Source organism: Malurus melanocephalus, unplaced genomic scaffold (genome assembly GCF_030028575.1).
Source record: "Malurus melanocephalus ecotype Western Australia unplaced genomic scaffold, MMel_1.1 scaffold_63, whole genome shotgun sequence".
Taxonomy (NCBI): Eukaryota; Metazoa; Chordata; class Aves; order Passeriformes; family Maluridae; genus Malurus; species Malurus melanocephalus.
The window spans coordinates 1299674-1320682 of NW_026623295.1; the positions used below are offsets into that span (position 1 = coordinate 1299674).

The following is a 21009-nucleotide window of genomic DNA, read 5'->3' on the forward strand; positions in this document are numbered from 1 at the left end:
CTTTGAGATTCAATTCACTTAGCTTGAGGCAAAAAGTAAAATAAAATGCATTGCTACTTACGTACTCTTGAGGCATATGTAATGCAAATATAATGCTTTAGCTTCAGGCTAAAACTTGTAGCAATCAAGTGTAGAGCTCCCTGTCCATCTCAATCCTGTAAGCCAAATTTGCGGGTCTAGACATAATTCCAGCATGTTTCTGAGCACAGGCAGATAATATCTATGTGTTCCTCCTTCGAGTTTAGGCTAATCAATAATGGTATGTTTTGTTGCCTTGTAGGGGGAGGGGAATGTGGGGGGGTGTTKGGTTTTTGTTTGGAGTCGATTGGATTAAAGCAGTAGGCAAAATTTCCTTACAAAGTTGAGGGGAAGGTGCTTCATGAATTTTGTGAACAGTGTATTTTGTTATTGACAAAACACACACGAAATGGTACCAGAAGCTGTAGATAAGAGAAAGCTAGGGTAGCTTGGGGGTTGAATAGAGGCTCTGGAAAAAAAAAAATTACAGTGACAAAGGGAATTTTCTTTGGGACTGGAGAGGGTGAGTAGAATATGTAGCAGCACTGGTAATGAGTTGGCTGGAGGAAGAAAGCTGCTTGGAAGGACAATTGATGATATTTTGTGTTCGGACTGCTTGAGGGCTTTTTTCCCATGCCTTTTGGCCACCTAGATAAAGTACTGTCTGGAAGACCAAGGCAAYTTCACCTCAGTGCTCTGATTTGTACTGGTGGAAATATGAGAACAGGATGGCAAGAGGTAACAGTAGCTGTCCCATTTAATACCATAGATGGGATTTCTTTCTCCTGTTCTTGGGGAAGATCCCTGTTGCAGTTAAAGGTTGCTTTATCTTCATCTTCAGTTTAGTTGCTTGTAAAAGAACAGTTTGTAGGTGTGTGTTTGTAAAAGCCCACTTGAGCCTCTCGGAAGCAGAAGATGGTGCTCCTGGTTCAGTCTCTCTTTTGCCCTCTTTGAGCAGAGATTCTGTCCTCCTAGACATGTCAATCAGCAATCAGTTCTTTGCCAACTGTAGTTTTATGCTTCACTACTTTTTTTCCCCCTGCACTGCATGGAACAAGTGATTAGTCTGTTCTTCGCTGAAACTTCCTTACAATTTTTTTTTGTGCTGGAGTACGGGTGAAGTGTTAAATGGGAAGTAGAAGCCAGATCACCCCCCTTCCATGCCTCCCAGCTTCTTTTTGACTTCTTAATGTAGATACAATTGGAGAGTGATTTCTATATCATAAAGGACAAAGTGTTCATTTGTTTTAAGTGCGGAGAAAGTGAAGTGTAGATTCAGAAAAAAAGACTCCTCCTGCCTTCCCATCACTGGCTTTCAGTCCTTTTAACCATATGCTATTGCTCCCTGTATTCAGTCTCTTTTTCACCAGGCTGAATTTATCCTTCTGCTCTAATCTGCTCTGCCATTCTAATCCTCCTAGTAAAATCACATGGGTAATTAAGGATAGTGGAACTGTAGTGCTGTGACAAACATCCACCCACCTGTGGTGGGAAACACTGTTGATGGCAAGCTCATTCCTCTTTCTTCCCTCCTTCCTTAAACTATGGCCAGGGGAAGGCTTTCAGCTGGTTTTCTGCTAGCACAGGGTCAGATTCAAGGAACAGCCCCCTTCCTACTTCCCCAAATGCTGACATGTTGTAACCTCTCTAGTGGGCCAGGGTATTACAACTGTAATGCCAGTGAAAAGCTTCAATCTCATTGATAGTAAATACTGTACAGTAGTGAAATAGTGAATAGTTAGAGCTGGAGTCTGAGCCACAACTGCAGAAACTATCACAACATCTTTTACACTGTTGGCTTTCCTGTTTTATTGTTGTTCCTATATTGCCTTGGAACTTTTCCTTCAAAATCAGATGTTACACTGCAGATTTTTTCCAGCCTTGCTGCAGCACAAGAGCTTTACTTTTCTCTCTCTGAATCTGATATGTGGGTAAATAGCAATTTGCTTGTGTGAAGCTTGAGTTGGGGAAGGCATTTTGTTGCCTATCTTTTGGAAACAGATAAATGTTATGGTCAGTGGGGCTTTCATGGCATGGTGCATACAGACATTCTCAAGATGTACACGCCATATGTGACAGCTATATATCCATGAGCAGGGTGCTTTTTTTACTTTTGTGCTTTGTGACTACCAGTAGAAAGCAAATAATTGCAAGCTTTTGTTTAGGAAGAACTAATTCTTTAAAGAACATGTAGACATGGAAATCACCKACAGTAAGGTTGTTTCTGTGTCTTCAGAAGGAGACTTTTATTGGGGGACACAGGGAGAAGCAGATGGCAGGTTGCCTCAAGATGCAAAAGAGAGCAACAGTCTAGTTCAGGCACGGTCACATTTATCTCTCTTTGCCTCCAGTGTTTCACTTGCTAATGCCCTTCTTTTCCTCTACAGACAGCTCTTGAATGAGTATGTAAAAGAATTGTTACACCTTCTACATTGAAAAAAGCCCAGAAAGCAGTTGAGGTTTTCAAACATATTTGTTTAATCTGCAGTAAAAAAAAAAAAAGGAAAACTTGACTTTTCTAAGCATATGAATGACGTACTTCTAAAACAACATAATGATCAAGGTCATTTTMAGTTTAAAAAGCAGAAACTCAAATTTAACAGGCCTTGAAATCCCGCTGTAAGAAGTTTATAATTTAAATATTTCAAAGCAAGTCTGTCCTTCAGATTAAGGGAAGGTGAAGCTTATATTAAAAAGCTACAATAGGACAAAATACTGAATTCTGTTCTCATCTTATTCTCATTTAACACTGCTTTTTTGATATGCAGTTTAGCATTCCACATGAGGTTGTCTTTATTTTCTTTAAGCCACGATTATGTCAAATTAATTCCTCTTTTCTGTGTGTCASGCAGTGTTAATAACATTACTGGGCCTGCAACATCTCAAGAGCTGTTTAGTCACAAAAATTCATGCTCCAGAAAGCGAACTTTAAGAAAAATAGAACCATTTTGTTAATAAAGACCATGTAGATGCCTCCATAACTCAGTGGTAGGGTTCAAGATGCATAGTGTGCATAAAGGCAGTATAATACCACTATCTTCGTTTTTCAAGGCTAGAAATACTAAGTTGTTCCCCCTTTGAGTGTTTCAATTTAGTACCTTCCTTAGAGATTAGTATGTAATGGGATCAATCCCAATAATTGCAGAATTTTCCTAAGCAGAAACAGTGAGGTGAGAWAGGAGAGGAAAAAAAAGGCCTTTTTTTCCCCTCCTTTCTGTTAAACTATTTSTCTTGTGGGGAAGGGATGTTAGCTTCAGCAAAGCTAAAGGAACTGGTGTGAATGGCTGCTATCCATGTTAAATAAAGAGGGGTTGTAATCTTGTGTCAAAAGTGTCTAGTTCAAGGATTTATAAATAACAGTGGCTGTTGTAGATTCTGGAGGGTCTTGAGATTCATGAGATTGGTCTGCAACTGCATGTAAATACTTCTGCTGTAGTAGCTGGATAGCAGATACTTGTAGACACTACAGTGGTATCATGGATACAGGATTCTTGATGCTGGGGCTTCTTTGATGTTGGGATGTGCGAAGGGTTTTGATTCAGTAGCCACGCACATTCCCCTCCATAGYCCCTTTTCCTGCTGTTTGTTTCCGCTTTAGCACAATGTGCGCTTTCCCATGTCCCCTGGAGCAGCTTTGTGGGAAAGGTATGCTGTAATTGGTTTATAACCATTCATAATGACCTGGCTACTCTGAATAGCAACGGGGAGCAACTTAACTTGTGATTTATTTAAGTAAGCTACRTGGATTAAAGGCACTCCCAAGTGTACCAGTTGAGCTAGTTGCTTAATTGGATGTAAATTTTCACATATAGTTTCGAAAGAGAGGGGTTTGTTATGAAAGGCTGAATTTGGATGTAKGGGCAAGCTTCTGGACTGCTAAACCAGTTTGTAAGCAAAGTTTAACATTGGCTTTTTTTGGGATGTCTCAGKTTTTTTAATTCAGCAAGTTGCTAATATGCCCTTGTCACTTGTAAAGCTAATGGAATATTAACTCGAGATTTTAATTTGCAGTTGGAATAGCTGACCTTGTTTTTGGTGCAGTAAAAACCCTCTGATTTCATAAGGCAGGATTAGTACTGCTTGCTTTGGTTTTTTTAGTCTTTTACCAGTTCATTGTCATTGTATTCCTGCTTATTTTGTTAAGGCTCCATTTTTTTTTTTATTTTTTTTTTGTTTGTTTGTTTGTTTTGTTTTGTGTTGTTTTTTTGTCAAGGGATTTTCTCACACAACGCCCATGATACGAGCAACCCACCAGCTGCAGGGCATGATGATTCGGCAGGCGGTGCGGCAGCCCTGGTAGTTGTAAGGCCAGGGGTGGTAGCCCATGAGGGGCTCGCAGATCCGCTGGCACTGGGTGTAACTTCGCCGGCACTCGATGCAGCACACACCCAGGTGATCCAGCATGGGGTCAAAAGCCATCCCTTCACCTTCCAGCTGCTGGAATGTAAAATATTAAATGTYACCCYGTGCTCTCATTCTCACAGAATGGCAAAATACATCTGTGCTCCTGTTAACCCCACAAGGAGTAAAAACTGCAGTCTTGTGCCTGTGACAGTTGATGAAACTCCCACTWGGTGACCTGTGCATCTTGCTTTATTATTTTTTTATTTTGTCTTTCTTTCTTTAGCAGAAGCGTAGAACTGGTGCAATCACCCTTGTAAAATGGAAACTGCAACAGGCATCTCTAACTTAATTGTTTTTATTCTACAGTCCTTGCAAAAGCTCCAAGCAACAGTAAGCTCCCAAGCCTTAAGTATTAGTGATGGAAAAGACTTCAAGACAGTTATCTGAGTCTTTCATGTAGGTGACAATGCCTGAAGTATATGGTRTGGTTTTTATTAGTATTAGTTTTTGTGTTTTAATGCTTTTTATAGCATTTTTAGGAAACTACTTCCCTGTYCCCTGCTTTCTGAGGATTTCACTCTTGTCTCTCAATCTGCTTCCTTCCCTCCCACCCGGCCACACTTAGGTGTGTTGTGGACAGTGAGAATTTTGCCTGCTCTGTAGCTTACAGTGAGGTGTTAAGTGGAGCAGAGCACATACGAAATATCTAAAAACTTGTACCCCAAAATTCTTTTCTTCATTTCTGAGGATACAAAAGGTAACCTGGATATTCTGCCTTTTGAAATTTGGTTGTTCTTTGCCYATTGATGTTACTTCAAGAAAAGCAGCAGAAATGTGCAAATGCTGAAATATCAGGCAGCTTTTTACAGCATTTTTCATTCAGAAAAGTAGCAGCACAATAAAAAAGTGACACAGAAAGGTGCCATTTCTTGTCTGGGCTTGTGCAGGACACTAGTGACAGCTGGGTATTGTTAGGGACCCAGCAACTCCTTCCCAGCCCTGAGAGCAGGAAAGATGTTTCTTTGGTCAGGATTTATCATCCTTGAATTCAGATACCTGTGCCATGAACGTCACCTGAGCTCATCATCCAGGCTCTGCTTACAGTGAGTAAAGAGAAACAGCTCTAGGGGAAGGACTTCAGGAAAGACCAACAGCATAATTAATGGTCCTTTTAAATCAAATGATTCGGTGTCTTAAGACAGCTTGGCCATAGGCATCGATGCAACAGCTGGTAAAGGCAAATCCCACCCTGCAGGCTGAAGAAAGTCTCATGGCTGGATCTGTCTGGCCATTCTCCATTTGGCCCAGCTACCCCGGCTGAAGAGCAGACCTGTGGCAGTTGTTCTAATGCCCTCCAGAGGCAAGGTAGCTCAGACTTCATGGACATGGTCACGTTAGTAGCTGTGAGGCAAAGCTACATTCCAGTGCTGCTGCTGTTTTAGTGACCTCGTGAGAGAGTCKATTTAGATCCACTTTATTTGGAGTGATTAATTTAAGTTTAATTAAGGGATGTCAACTTGGCAGAATGCTGTCACAGTATAATGATCTCCTGCTGTTGCATAAATGTCAAGTCAAAGCTGGGACTTACTTCCAAAGCAGGAGGCATTTATCTTGTGACAGTGTTGTATTAAAATGACTTACTCCTGCTGCACCAAATGGTGGGTGTAAATTGTCTGGCGCTGGTGCAGTAGACTGGAAGGTGCCTCCTGCACAGCCACTTTTCCTGCAGCACGGCAGAGGTGTTGGAACACAGCAGGGTGGCTCCTCTGCTCTTTCTGAGGGCTGCTGCTTCTTGAAGGGTGAGAACAAGTTTTACAACAGTCATCCTCCACCCACTGCTGCTGTCTCAAAACAGATTCTTCTTTGTCAGTTGCTTGCTAGTCTAGGGTTGCTTACCCTCATAGGGAAGAGGCTGAGAAAAAAAATTGATTTGKCTGGACCTTAATCTCTTTGCACCCAAACACTTCTGCTGTGCTCCTTGGTAGTAGACAGGTCTGGTACTCATCCCTACTGGACAGCAAAACATGTTTCTAGCTACTGGACTCTTCACATAGTAAACGGTGGGGCACAGCTGTCTGATCAAGACCAGCTTTGGTTTGTTTTTAGAGGGTGCTACGCTTGTTAGCTCTCCAGTTCTGTTTCCCTATAGACCTGGAAATCTCAAAAAGCAAATCAGCATCAACTTGCCTTAACCTTGTGACCTCAAGCATTTGTGCTTGTTTCAGACTGAAATCTAATGAAAACTGGGAGAAAAGGACAGAGGGAAGATGTTTTTGAACTTCTTAGGTGTTCTACCACCTAAGTCTGTTATTTCACAGAAAAACTGAACAAGCAAAGATTGTGCAGATTAAAAAAATTAAAAAAACCACAAACCCCATATTACCAGTGTTACGTGTCCAACAGAATTCTGGGCTCTGAAAGATTACAGTGCAAATACTTACATGATATGGGTTGTCTGGATTAAGTGTTTGRTCAGTATCTTGTTCCAGTGGCCTGGTTTCATTAGACTGGTGATGAAGCTCCTGAGTCAGCTGCATAGTGTGTGACCGGAGGTTTACTTCTTCAGAAGCAGCTTCCAAGTGTTCCTCRTCAAAGTTTGATTCTGATTGGCGCCTGTTTCTTTTCATATCTCTCCTTTGGTTATCTGAAGAAATAATCACCATAGGACAATCTTATCTTGAGTATGTCCTGGTAGTTACCTAATATTTCAGTGATTTCTTTAAATATTAAAGGAGAGGGTGGAGGTCAGAGAGAAAGCTAGAACTGTGCCTTGGCAAATTTGATGAGCATCCCCATGGATGCTTTCTRTGTTGTGTCTGCACCCAGTGCCAGTCCAAAGCAGTGTGACTGCCTTTCCCTGGCTGCTTCCTGTTCTTTGAAGGAAAATGTGTGTGAGAAGATTCGTTGAGATTTTTTTGACCCAGCCTGTGGTTACTTATACTAACTCAGCAGCAGTTGCCAGCACTAGCAAGACCAGTTGTACACATTTCACTTTATAAAAATTCTTTCATGGCAGGATGGTGCCCTGCTCTCAAGRGCAGCTGGTTCTGGACAGCTTTGATACTGTTCTTGTGTTGCCCAGTGGGATATGCATGGTCATGAGCAAAGTGGGAAATACTGGTAGCTTAGATCCACAGGTGCTCTAAAATGTGATTTTTTTTTTTTACATGTGTTGCCCCACTCAAATGTTCTGATATTAACTGGTCCAAGGAGGAATAAATATTTTTGAGCCTTCTCTCCTCCTAGGCCTGTGAGTCACCTGGATGAGTTGCTATCTCCCTGGCGACTCCTAAGCACCTTTGCTGAGCTTGGCTCTGGGTGACGAGAACTTCAGATCTGCGACGTGATCTCATAAACCATCCACCAGTTGGCTGGCTTAAAGTATCTTCCATAGAATTCCTCTGGGGAAKCAGGGTGGAAAACAGGACTGTCTATTTGTGGTCCCCAATTCCTGGCCAGTGTTCCTGCGAGCAGCTGTCAGCTGCCTACACATTTGGGGGGCTAGGTTAAGCTGTTGTCCTTCTGTAGAAGGAGGCTGACCTCTCTGGAAATGTTTCATCTCATAGCAAGTCACCCACTTGGGCTGTACAAATTGTCTGAGTAAATACAAGTATGGAAAATATCTAGGGAATAAACTCCTGCAATCTTGGCACAAACCCAGGAAGGTGTGGGCAAGAGAGGAAAGGAGTCTGGTTTCCCAGATGTGCTAGTTTTGGTAGCAAACCTGGTATAGGGAAGGCATTTAGATGAAGGGAGGGATAACATACTTTTCAAATAAAAKAAATGTTACCTTTGGGATATGTTGGTCGCAGCCAGAAAATTGGAAGATCCCTGCAAAGCTCTAAAATTTTGGGGCTTAGGAAGCTGTTATGCTTGATAGGCTCATCTGCAGCCACCCAGATAAGGGAGTTTTTGTCAAATCTCACAGGCATGATTTCATCTTCCTGCAAATAGAAGAGCACAAATCCTTTGCTGCTCAGTGAGCAGTCATGTGCCTGCTCACTGTTAATTCTTGAGCACCAAACTGTATAATTATCCACTGCAACTAATACCAAGCATCCTTCTGTGTCATGAATGTGAACAGATAGTGCTGAGCCAAAGCCTGGGGAAAGGCTGCCACCTCTGAAATGAAGGGCAAAGCCACTGTCAGCTTTGTTGGGGTTATGATTTCACCCATCTCAATCCTGGAAGGCTTCTTTCTCTTGCACAAGGGCTGAGTGTCAGACATCTTTCAGCCCAAAGCACAAGAATTTCAGGTGGTAGAAACTGAAGATTTACCACCTTGAGCAAAGCAGCAATGAAATACACCAGCAAAACCCAAGCCTCTCATCTTATGCTCTGTTCTCATTTGACATACTCCCAATATAAAACTGTATTTACAATGTGTGTAGCGGGGGTGAGGGGTGGAATCTTGTTCAAAAGTTTTAGAGAGGATTATAGCTTGAGAACTGCTCCAGCTTCCAGTTTTAAGTCAATGTGATCGGTCTGATTAAAGGTCTTGTTTGGTAAAAGCAATTCAATTGACCAAAAGCTTGAAGTGCAAGTTAAAGGAGCCTGCCTTTTTGAAGTGTACCCTGCAGGTTTTTGGTTCATATCTTCAAAGTAATGTAGGAAAATGCCAGTGATTGATTCTTTAAAGTTGTTAGTTCAAAGTATTATTTTACATAAAATGTGTAAGTATTTTAAAGCAATGGTGAAATATTAAAAGAAAACTAACTTTTGAATCATGAAAACCATCATGATTTCAAAGTTAAAATTCTAAATTGCTTTCATAAAAGTCATCAAAACTTGTTATATAACTGACTAGATCAATTTATTCCCTTGAGTTGTTGTTTGGTGTGTTTATTGATTTCTTTTGTAGGTCTCAAGTCATTTAAGTTTGTTATCCAATCTGTCTACTGATCTCTATTTATATTCTCCCACTTAAGCTTTTATCAACATCAGAAATATCTGAATCTAATTTTCAGAAATAAAAATATCCTTTGTTTCTGTTTGATATGATCCTGACTTGTGAACAGCCAGAACTTGGGTATCTATCAAAGCTCACTTCACTCAACAATTTTTGTAGGCAGTGTTGTTATGATGCCCATTGTGGGAAAAGAGCACATGCATACTTTCTCATAAATACYTCCGTATCAGAGAGAGGATCTGGCCTTGAAACATAAATACTACTTTGTCATTCCTGTTGTAYATCTGGCCTGGAAGGTCATGACAGTGAAAAGTTAATGTCGCAGTGGTAACACTAAGTTGGCTGCTTGGTRCATTGATTCATTGCAGCAGTTGCGTAGGTGAAGCATCTTTGGAGAAGATGCACAAAAAAACAGGACAAGGAAATAGTTTTACTGTCACCAGGTAGAAGATTAGAACTTTTTGATTATTTTAGGATAATGTCTTCAGGTCAGTGTCTTTGTTCGTACAAAAGGATGAAAAATTCAAACTAACTAAGCAATAGTGCTAATTAAGGCAAGGCAGGAAAGATGGGACTCTCTGGAATTCATGCAAGTTCTCTTTCCCATCATGGAGAAAATCCTACCAGCTTCAGGAGGCTTTTTAACATTTGTCAGCCTTTCTGACTCAACATTTGTAGAGACCTTTCCCTCTTCTTTTTAAAGCAGATTTTCAGCAGTCACAGCACCATTGCAGGGAGGTGCAGCCTTAACAGCACTTTTCTCCCTGTTAATTGTGTCTGCATTTATTCTCTCAGGAGCAAAGTAAAYCCAGGGAAAGGGGCTGTGGATCTCCTGTGCTCTCCTGCCAGTGGCTGAGCCTCCAGCAGTGTCCAGGCTCAGCTGGACTCAAGTCACTGAAGCCACTCCTGGGTGAGCAATGGGTTTGGGGGTCTGAGCTCAGGCTAACAGCACATAAAGTAWTCGGCTTTTTGTGCAAACGTGAGGAGATTTGGTCGTATCTGGGTGAGAACTGCAGCTTCTGTGCTGCTAGTGATGCAAATTCTATGAAACTTAGTTAACATGTTGTAAAATTAAATTTTATGCTAAGAAGGCAAAGTCTTTTTAAAAACAAATACTATTTCCTCTGAGTTAACTAAATTTTTGCCATATTTTCCACAATTCCCTTTTACCAACTATAGGAATAGGGAAGGATAGAGTGATGGAGTCCATACTTCTGCTCAAGAGCTTTGATAGAAATCTCCTGGGATCTGCCATGGTCCCTCTTTGCATTGACTAAAGCAGCTGCTTCTTCCACGCTTTCCCTCCCAGCTTCATGCACAGCCTGGTCTCAGGCAGATGTTCTTGTCACGGGGGTTCCCTGTGGCTCTGGTAGAATTTGGTCTGTGGTTTCCCCACTCACTAATCYGCAGCCTCTCACGATGTCCCTGGACACAGTGACATGTCTGAGACCAATTGTTATTTTCTTAGCTTTCAGAGACTCCTTGCAAGCAGTCAATGAATCCTCAGCTGTCCTGCCCTACCTTCAACAACCCTACCACGAGCCACAGTGGCTTTCAAATGCCATATTTATTTGTATATAAATACCTCTTTTAAGGCTCTCTCTACACAAAGATTGGTAAAAAAAAACTATTCCTTACCAGCTCAGATGAGAGGCTCGCTTTAGCCATAACATCAACTTCGGGGACGTGAGCTTTTGGCTGAGCTTTGATGTAACACTTTTCTCCTTCAGCAAAACGGATCCCAGTTATACCCTGCAAAAGCAGAAGGCAGGGGGTTGTGCACAGTGCTCCAGCTCCTCACCACCCCCAAAAAGTGCCTCGGTTCTGCTAAAATTGCCACTGCATTTTGAGTCTGAAGGTTAATCTTATTTAAAACCAGAAGCAATAAAACACTTTCCCCTCATCATTTTAGCTTCACAATTTTGGTCATAGAGGTTTAGAAGTTTTTGCTTGATTTTTGAAAGTGGGGGGATGTTTTATGTAAGTGCTTCTGTGCAGGCTGTAGGCTACTTGGAGTAGCTCTGTTAAGGAATTAGTCGACATGATTTGAACTGTAACTTTGCATCTAACGTAGGCAGTCTTCAAACTGTGTTAGCTGGTGGTGTGGTACCCTTGTGACACAGTTTTACAAAAYTGTGGGGGCAGCTTGGTTCAGTTTGTACAAATAAGTGACTGTGACAGCAAGGGGAAGTTTGTGATGGGCAATTTGGTGCAGAAATCTGTGTGTGGGACTTTGTTCGGCCTACTAGGGTGAAATGCAATTGCATAAACCTCGGATGTCTAATTTCAAGCAAGAGAAGGAACAAGTCTCCTGCAAGTCCAGGAACATACCTTCCAGCCCTGTGCCAGAATCTTGGGCATCAACATTTTGCCATGGGAACCTTGTCTGTAGTTGCTATGTTTCTGCTGGAGGTTTTTGGGTACCCATAAATGATCACTCTTCTACATTATAMATTTAGATGCTTTGTTGTAAATGGCAGAACTTCCGTGTTTTTCATGTGGTTGCACAAGCTCCAGTCAAAAACCTAAATATAATTATCTAATGCCTTTGGAGGTGTGGTGGTTTTCTGCCTGGCCTCTAGCTGCCAGGAGAAAGGAGCATGGATGTCAGCATGACCCCTCTCACATGCCCTGAAGGGGAATCATGGGTGCCTTCATGTGCAGTGCTGGGTACCACGATATAAGAAAGGCACTGAGCAGTTAGAGTGTCCTAAGGAGGGCCAAGAGGATGGTGAAGGGCCTTGAGAAGAAGCTGTATGAGGAGCAGCTGAGTCACTTGGTCTGTTCAGCCTGGAGGAGACTGAGGGAAGACCTCACTGCAGTTACAGCTTCCTCTGGAGGGGTGGGACAGGCACTGATCTCTTCTCTGGGGTGACAGTGACAGGACCCGAGGGAATGGCCTGAGGTTGTGTCAGGGGAGGTTTAGGCTGGATTTTAGGAAAAGGCTCTTCCCCCAGAGAGTGGCTAGGCACTGGAACAGGTTCCTGAGAGAAGTGGTCACAGCACCAGCCTGACAGMGCTCAAGAGCATTTGCAGAATGCTCTCGGACATGTGGTGTGACTCTTGGGGATGGTGCTGTGCAGGGCCTGGAGCTRGACTTGATGATCCTGATGGGTTCCTTCCATCTCAGCACATTGTGTGTTCAATGCAGCATGAGATGGATGGTTCTGGGGCACCTGAGCCATGTCCTGGGTGTCTGCAGGTCTGGTGTAGCCAGACACACCCCCATCAAAACCAAATGAGTACCTGTAAAGCAGAGAGAGGGGATGGCTATGCAAGGATAGGTGCACTAGGACATAAGGCTTTGTGCTGCACCAGGTGTGCTAGGAATACCCTAATATGGCCAAATCCAAGCCTTCTCTGACCATGCAGTTATTCCAGCACTGCCAGTCAATCTAAAGCTGATAATGTAAATACCAGTCTGTTTGAAGCACATCTCTTCAATTGCTTTCTCCTTTGTGTGCATTCTTGGCTGAAAACCCAAGGGCATCATCCCTTTGCTCTCACTGAATCTGTCCCTGGCCCTCTGTAATTACAAGCAGGCACCATCCCTGGGAGGTCCCTTTAGCTGGTTGGTGTTAGGAGCTGATTTCTGACATGGTTGTCACAAGCAGTAGCTCACCAGCAACACATGTGGAGGCAAAATGAGTTCAGCATCTCTCCAGTGGACTGGTGCTTTTGTGCAGATGTGAAATGGCAAAGGCAAATGAGAAGAGCTCGCTGTAGATGCTCCTACTCAGCTGCTAATAATGTTGCTATGGTGATGCTAATGAGAGTTTCATAAAGGCAGAACCGCAACTGTTGGGAAAGCTGGGGTCCAGGGTCTCCTGGCATGGATTCATTTGTACTTGCTGAGAAGCCAAGGAGCTGAATTTCCTTGCCTTTCTACATCCAGCAAGGCAAATGGCTGCTCCAGAAGCAGAGATGCTTCATAGCAGCAGCATCTTTATTTCAGGTGCTGCTTTGACTTGCAGAGGGCTTTGCTTTGAAGCTGAGTGTTTTGCACCTGAGAACATTCACTGCAGGGTCTGTGAATGGGTTTCTGCAACACCCGTTGAGGTGCCTTTAGTAGCTGAGGGTGGTACAGCTCAGGCAAGCACTGTACCTGAGCTGCTGAGCTCTGCTGAGGATTTGGCCTGTGTTAATCCAGGCTCTGTGCTGAGCAGCCACGAATTGCTGGGGTACCCAAATGTGTTTGCTGTCAGCCCAAGTGGACCAGCACCAGTTTGGTGCACTGATGCATAAACTGCTAAATGCTTCCATCCTCTGCCATGGGGATGAACCCAGGCCATGCCAYGGAGAGCAGCTCCCATCCTTGATCTCAGGGCACAGGAAGCTCCCCAAATCAAGSACTGTGGAGTGGTCTCTCCTTGGTGTGTGTTTGTGTATTTGGCTTACTGTGCTGACCCTGTGTTCCTCAAAGAGGGATGTTTGGGGGAGGTTTTTTTTCCAGTTCAAACCACATGAAATTATGGGAGGATCGTGTTGCAGCCTGACAGAATGTTTTTCTAGTAAAACCCCAAGGTCAGATTTCATAGCTCTGCTCAGTGGTTTGAAAATGCAAAGTGTTTAGATGGAGCCAAACCTGCTGCAGCCTAATCCACACCACTTCCCGGAGTGGTACCTGGCATGGCTTATCTCCAAAAAGCACTTAGATTTTTGTTGTGGAGGAAACTGCCTGTCTCCCTGTGAAAGCAAGCTAGGGGAGCAAAAAAGTTTGTGTGGATGGCTGGAGGCCACCTGAGACCAACTGGGGCGGGAAAGTCAGGGCAGAGCAAGGSGTCCTTAAGAGTCCAGCACTGGGGTGTGTTACACGAAGGACAAGGGTGGCACTACTTACAATCTGAAAATCATGGACTTCAATGGCCTCTTCACTCCCGCTTCCTGTTTTGAATGTCTCTAAGTTGTTTCCAGCATCTATTTCCATTGATCCATCTTGTACTTTTCCATTAATGCTCATAGTATAGTGCACGTTGTATACCTGGAATCAATAAAAGAGAGGTAGCACATGCCAGTAATTACTTATTCCCTTCCTCCTACACCAGGCAATGAGTCAATCTGTCATAGCCCTATTTAGCTCCTAAATTTTGCTTCTGCACATGTTTGATAACCCTCCAACAACCAACACTGCACTACTTCACCATTGGGGCAGGCTGGCAGTGGGGCAGCTCTGAGAGGTTGTTCAGTCTTCACCCTTTGAAGTTTTCAGTGACTGCATAAGGCCCTGAGCAACCATCTCTGACCCCACAGCCATCCCTGCTCTGAGCATCAGGTAGGACTAGAGACCTCCGGAGGTCCCCTTTCCAGGGAGTGCTTATAATTTTACTTCAAAAACAATGTGGGGTGAGTCCRCACCCATGTTCACTCTGACCTAAAAACCTTCTAGGACATTTTAGGAACTGCTTGTTATGCTGGCATGATTCCCAAAAGACAGCAGGCGTGAATGTCCTACTCTGAAGAAGGCSAACCCCTATTTATCTCTCGGATGTTCTGCTGAGGCACAGGAAAACAGGTTCATCTTGAATACGAGGATACTTCCCAGCTTGTAATGGATGTAAACTTTGTTTAAATTGGATGTGAAGTTGTATAGACTCGTATTTTCCATGTCAGCGTATTTGCCCTTATCCTATTTTCAATGAGGAGAGTTACAGTGTGGTTTGTATTTGCTGGAGGACCACAATCTGTGGAGGGGTTTTGCAATTCTCTTGTGCAGCTCTGCTAAAAGTGCTGCACAAGCAGTTTATTTTGGGTCTTAAAAAAGCCTTTACAGCATTTTAATGAAAAATTTACACTGACAGCTAGAGACAAATTTCTTCTTCTCTTACCTTCGCTCAGGGAAGTCTAAGGTGCTAAAGATTTATGGTTCCTCAGTTATACAGAGCCTTCCTGTATTCTCTGCTTTCTAGGACTCCTGTTGAACATAGTCCATAAAATCAGACCAGTGTATGTGGTCTCCCTTGATAGGGGCTGAGCTAGAGTTGAGACTTTGATACCCCTGTCAGTTAGGGAAGAATTTAAAGATACAAAATAAAACCAAGAATTTCAAAATTGCCTTGTTTTTTTTCATCAATGACTGAATTTTTTTTTATAGTTGCTTCCTAAACATTTGCAAGTCAATTGCAGCTTTGAGTCTGAAGGCAGATTGGAAAAATAACTCTCAGCTTTCCCAGTGTCTTCACCTAGAGATCAACTCTGAAGCTTAATGAAAACTGTGAAGGTGACATATTTTGTATGGCTGAATTTAGATGAAGGGAGCATTAAAAAAGGGAAACACCGTCCTATACTCCACAAATGCACCCACCTGCTCAAAGCTGAAAGCACTGTCCCCTGTCACCATCTGCATCCCTCTCCCTTTCCAAAAGCCTAGAGAAGCATACGGTTCCTGCAGCACATCTGAGAGGTCAGCAAAGTGCCCTGTCTTGCTGTAGAACCTTGTACTTTTCTTTCTGATTGTCCCTATGTGCATGGGTGTATCTCACAGAGGCACCTTTGCTCTGGCTGCTGGAATTCACACAAGGCTCTCCTTGATGAGGGCTGGAGCATGGCTGGAAGCAGTACAAAACTTCTTCCAAAGTAAATTCAAGGGTACTAATTTAATTTAGGGAGAAAGTTACATTCATGTGTGTACCATCATGTTTCAAATATGTTTTAAACACAAATTCCATGTAAACAGAAAGAAAAGTTAATATGTAAACATGTTCTAATGATCTGAAATTTGGTTTTTAAAGTGATCACCAGCTTCTCAGTTTCATTCTTCGCATAAAGTATTTTTCGTGTACCCCAGAAACTGTAAATAATAAAACTTAACCAATGCTTTAAAAATTGCTCCACAGCTGCAAACCAGAAGTGCCTAAGTGTATGCACAGTTATACAAAGGACCGGAGTGAATTAATGATGCCTGTTAATGGRTTGATTATAGCATTACATACTCGAGGGTCCAGGTAGAATCTGGACCAAGAATGCAGACGCTGTGAAAAAAGAATTGACACATTTCAATGCTTTTTTTTGTCCTGAGAGCTGGAGTTTGCCCAGGATGTGAATCCCTGGGGTCTTGTTGGGGTTTGAGTTCACTGAAGATTTGTGAGCAGAAATCAATGTAGAGTCTGTGCTCTCAATGATGTGTTTCRTGTTCACTAATAAATGTGCTTCCAGGAAGCTCCATCCACACAGCCACCAAAGACAGTGATTATGGCTTTGGGTTTTCAGGTGTTTGGGGTTTTTGAAAACCTACAGGTCTGCTTAAAGACCTCTTTACAGACCTTGCAAGAAGCGCTTCCAGCCCCTGCCTCTCCGTACGTGCGAGAGCTCCCAGCCCACCCGGCCCCGGGTGCGGACGTGCTGCGGAGCCCGGCCCGCCGAGCTCACCTGCCGCTCCGTGGCTTTCCAGAAGTAGAAGGCGCCGATGGCCCCGGCCAGCAGCAGGAGGGCCCCGGCGATCAGCACCGCAGCCCCGGCCTTCAGCAGCCGTCCCGGCGCGGGGGTCGCGGCCGCCGCRTACGCCTGCGGAGAGCGGGTGGGAGCGGGCTGGACCCGAGCCCGGCCGTGCCGAGCGCTGTGTCCCGTGCTGTACCCCGGGCTGACCCGAACCGACCCGACCCGACCCGTTTTGTCCCGATCCATCCCGTCGCGACCTGTCCCGACCCCACGCGTTCCCTACCGTCCCGTCCCGTCCCCACACGCTCGATCCCGTTTTATCCCAGCTCATGCCCACACGTTTTGTCCCGCTCCCACCCGGTCCCTGCCGCCAGCACTCACGGGGGGCAGGCACAGCTCCACATCGTCGGGCCCCACTCGGGCGATGGGCACCTTGTCGGAGCCCTCTGCCATGGTTGCGGCGRGATGGAGACCTGCCCGGGCTGGGGCTCGGCCCCGGTCCCGGCCCCGGAGGGGCTGCACCGCCCCGGCCCGCCCCGCTCCCAGCCCCGGCCCGCGGGGAGGCGGCACCGCCCAGTCCCGGGCACAATGAGCCCCTTGAGCAGCCAGCCGCCGGAGTTTCCCGGGGCTGTGACCTCCTGCCCCAGTCCCCTTCCCTTCCCCGGGTCTCTTCTCCAGCTTCCGAGCAGGGGGTCACAGGTCAGGGGGTGTAGGGGACACGCATCCCCCGGATGCCATGGCGGAGAGGTGGGGTCCCCCGTCAGGCAGACGGCCGTCATAAAAAAATCGCTTTTAAAATAGAACAACGTGTTAACTGATTTTTTACACTTGCCGCAGGAATTCACAGGCGCTGGAGCTGACAAGCTGCTGGTCGGTGACTTCTCCGCAAAACACCTCGCTGCCTGCCAGCAGCCTCCGGCTGAGCCCGTGTCCAGGCTGGGCACAGACTCGGAAAGGCAGCAGCGAGCCCAGCCCTGCTGCAGGCTAAGTGCGGGCAAAGTGAGTGGGTAATTTATTCTTTTCATTTATTAAGGATACGTTGTGTCTTTACACATGAAGTGGATGTATCCCTAAGATTTCTTCTGTTTCCCATCACTCACCATGCTCAGCTGGAGCTTTTTTTGTTTTGAGTAGCTGAGGTATGGTAGGATTGTAACAAATTTCATCTGCATCTATTTGCTCGCTCTAATATTGTAGGTGGCAACATTTTAAGGGCTAGAGCTGGCTGTGTGTGTCTATCCATGTGTCTGTCCAGGTCTGTGTTTCCTTCACGCCCCTTGTGGGTGTCCTGCCTGTACATACATGCACATGCTCTGTCTGTGTGTGCATTCTTTGACGCTGGAAAATAAACTGTGCTGGGTCCCTTTGGGGCTGATGGTGTCAAACAAAGCACAGCACCCTTCGTAAGGCTGGAAACCAAGACACAAACACCAGCTGTAAACAGTTGTGAAGGGAGAGTCTGAGTTGTGACCTGTCCTCCCCTGCTCTTCCTGCTCAGTGGCCCAGCTCAGGTTACCCAGACAGGCAGCAGTGAGGGGGGGSTGTTAATTTGTCAGTTTTGGGGAGACTCTGCTGCATAGGGCCCCATCTCACTCCAGAGCAGTGCCTACACTAACCAGCTCTGCTATAGCAATTTTTTTTTTTTCACAGATTATATGTCTCCCTTTGTATTTGCCTTCCTACTTCTTCTCTGTTTTCCTTGTCTGGCAGGTTTTTTAGTTCTTGCACACTACTGATGTGTCCCCCCATCTTAAAATTCCTGGGATCTTGATAATGKAGGCTACCATGTCCCCCATGGCTCATCCCACAAGAGGCAAGTTTGGCTCCCATGGTTGATCTCCTATACCTGCCTCTCCTCTGTGCCCCACTCCATAACTGCAAAAATCTTTGTTTTTGTATATCTGAATCCCCTTAATCGGCTTAACCAGTGGTTGAAAACCCATCACCAAGCATTGCAAAAGCAGAGAAAGCGCAGGCGTTCCTGAGCACCTTGTGTCTGCTTGCTTGGGGACTGAATCCCGGAGACATATGATTCCTATTTTCCTCCCCTTCAACCTAAATTCATCCTTCCCGTCGATTACTGTCGTTAACGATCAGACCTTCAACCAAAATTTAACGGGCATAGTTGCTGCTGAAAATAAACACAATCACAGCTCATTAAATCAAAAGCAAAGCCCACTGTGCAACTTCCTAAACTAGGACATATTTTACCCTGCTCTTGAATGACATACTGTGGTAGGTTGGGGCTAATAATAAGATTATGATCCTCTTCATTAGCAAGTATTTTGTTACACCAAAAATCTCGTGAATGGATATGTCTATCTTGGCAAAATGTGAGAATCCCAGCCTTTGATCTCAAACCTTCATTTAGCATTGCTGCTTTAAAAAGACAGATTTATTTTAAGGCCTCTGTGCTTGCCTCTCATGGGAARATGTGCCAGGGAAGGAGCGCTTGCCCAGGAAGAACTGATGCTCACTGGGGTTCAGATTGTTTGAGCTGCTTCCCTGAGACTGAGGAGAGGAAGCTGCTGTCCCTCCCATCCTGGCATGAATCTTGAGTGCCCAGTAGCTCATTTCTGGGGAGGTGACTGGAAGGACAGAGGGAGGCCAAGCTGTTTTGGCTTGCAAGYGTGGCTCATAAGGAGGAGTGTTAGCAAAGAACAGTTATCAGTTATCAGTGCAAGAATGAAAGGTAGAATTCTGTGCTGAATATTCATGGAGGGACCTTCACTCCWGTGCTGTGTAGTAAAATGCAGTATCCTCCCTGGAGCAAAAAGGATGTGGTTGACCCTGGTGATGAGGCAGCAGYGGCCCTGGCAGGTTTTGGCATGGGCAGATTTGAGCAATTCCAAGCAGTGGTACCAGCTGCGAGCTGATCYGCAGGGATTGATGCCTGGCTGCCGGTTCTTGGCAGGCTGGGGTGGGAGATGGGTCCTGCTCACCTGGTGGGGTGTGGGCGGGAGAACCAGTCCTTTGGGAGGGAGCTGTTCTGCCTAAACCCTGGGAGAGAAGCTGAGCAGTGTTTCCTCCCCAAGTCAAGGTGCAAATTCTCCCAGTAATCCTCCAAACGTATTTTTCTCATGCAGGGAACAATCCCAGATTTTTTTTTGTCCCAACTCAGAGCATCACTGCCTCTTTTTCTTTTGTTCCACAGACAGAGGAAGAGCAGCATGAAATTTCAAGCAGACAGTAAAAAAAAAAAAAAATGCTCCTCTCACAGGGTTCACAGCTTATTACCTCTAGTTAACCCCTATGCTCGTGCTTTGCCTTTTGTGTGGGCACAGAGCTGTTTTCCTTGGAGGGTGCAGGGAGTGCATCTTTTGCCGTTTGATTGATTAGGTGACAAGAGAGAAAACGGGATTTTTTAGACAGATGCAAATCTGTGCAAACAGCTCTGCATTCAGCAGCTCCAGACTCTCGCTGCAGAGTGCAAAGAGGAGTGCAACAGCCAGTGTTTGCAGGGCTTAGGACAAAAAAAACGTGACTTGCCTTTCACTGGCTGAACCCTTCATTTGCAATAAAGATGACGATGATACCAGTGTCTGAGCTGAGTCTCCTCTCTAAATAACATGTGTGTGCTCAGCTGGATTAAGCCAACTTCTGAGACTGGAAATCATAATAACAGTCTTTTACAGGACAGCCTTTCTGGTCGTCTAATACTATTATCCTCTGGGCTGAAAAGCATTCCAGAGCACTTGGAGTGCTACGATGAATGTGAGGTTGTTTAGCTGATAGTACTGGCTTGTCTCAAGGAAGCACATTTTCTCATTATTTTGAAATTTAAAGAAAAAGTTTAGAAGGAGAAATAGAAATATTAAAAATAAGAAGGATTTGGTCATGCTGTGTGCCTTTCTGTAAGTTTCTTGTGGTGCCTTATGTATTTCATCTTCATTTTCTAAGTGCTCCAAATAGTTGTTTGAACTCTTTTAWGCCCTGAAAATTTGTGAGGGTTACTGAGACTGGGCACCTAATTCACTGCTCTGCTTTTCCATGGCTTTACACCACCGTACCACAGTGCCAATTCAGGTTCCACATACTTGGTATCTCTTCACTAATAACTAAAATCCTTGGCGGGGAAAGGTCCTACAGAAAAATAAAATGTTGGCATTGGTATTGTGGTGGGTTTACCCTGGCTGGATGTCAGGTACCTGCCAAAGCTCCCTCACTCCTCTCCCGGGCTGGACTGGGCAGGGAAAATATAACAAAATGCTCATGGGTCAAGATAAGGACAAAGTGAAATTAATTTCTTTTACCATCAATCAAATCAAAGTAGGATAATGAGAAGTTAAACTAAATCCTAAAAACATTTTCCCCCCACCCCATCCTTCTTCCTAGGCTCAACCTTATTCCTTATTTTCTTTCCC

The 21009-nt window shown here is 44.6% G+C and overlaps 1 protein-coding gene across 1 annotated transcript; it reads right to left on the reverse strand.

The window, feature by feature from the left end:
* Positions 1 to 2513: 2513 nt before the first annotated feature.
* On the reverse strand, positions 2514 to 17134 carry CNMD (chondromodulin). Its single transcript, XM_057366338.1, has 7 exons — positions 17027 to 17134; positions 16637 to 16771; positions 14112 to 14252; positions 10910 to 11023; positions 8153 to 8306; positions 6804 to 7006; positions 2514 to 4455 (listed from the first exon to the last, which is right to left on the reverse strand). The coding sequence occupies exons 1-7, from the start codon at positions 17096 to 17098 to the stop codon at positions 4240 to 4242; spliced, it is 1035 nt and encodes a 344-aa protein (XP_057222321.1). The 5' UTR covers positions 17099 to 17134; the 3' UTR covers positions 2514 to 4239.
* Between the last annotated feature and the right edge of the window lie 3875 nt (positions 17135 to 21009).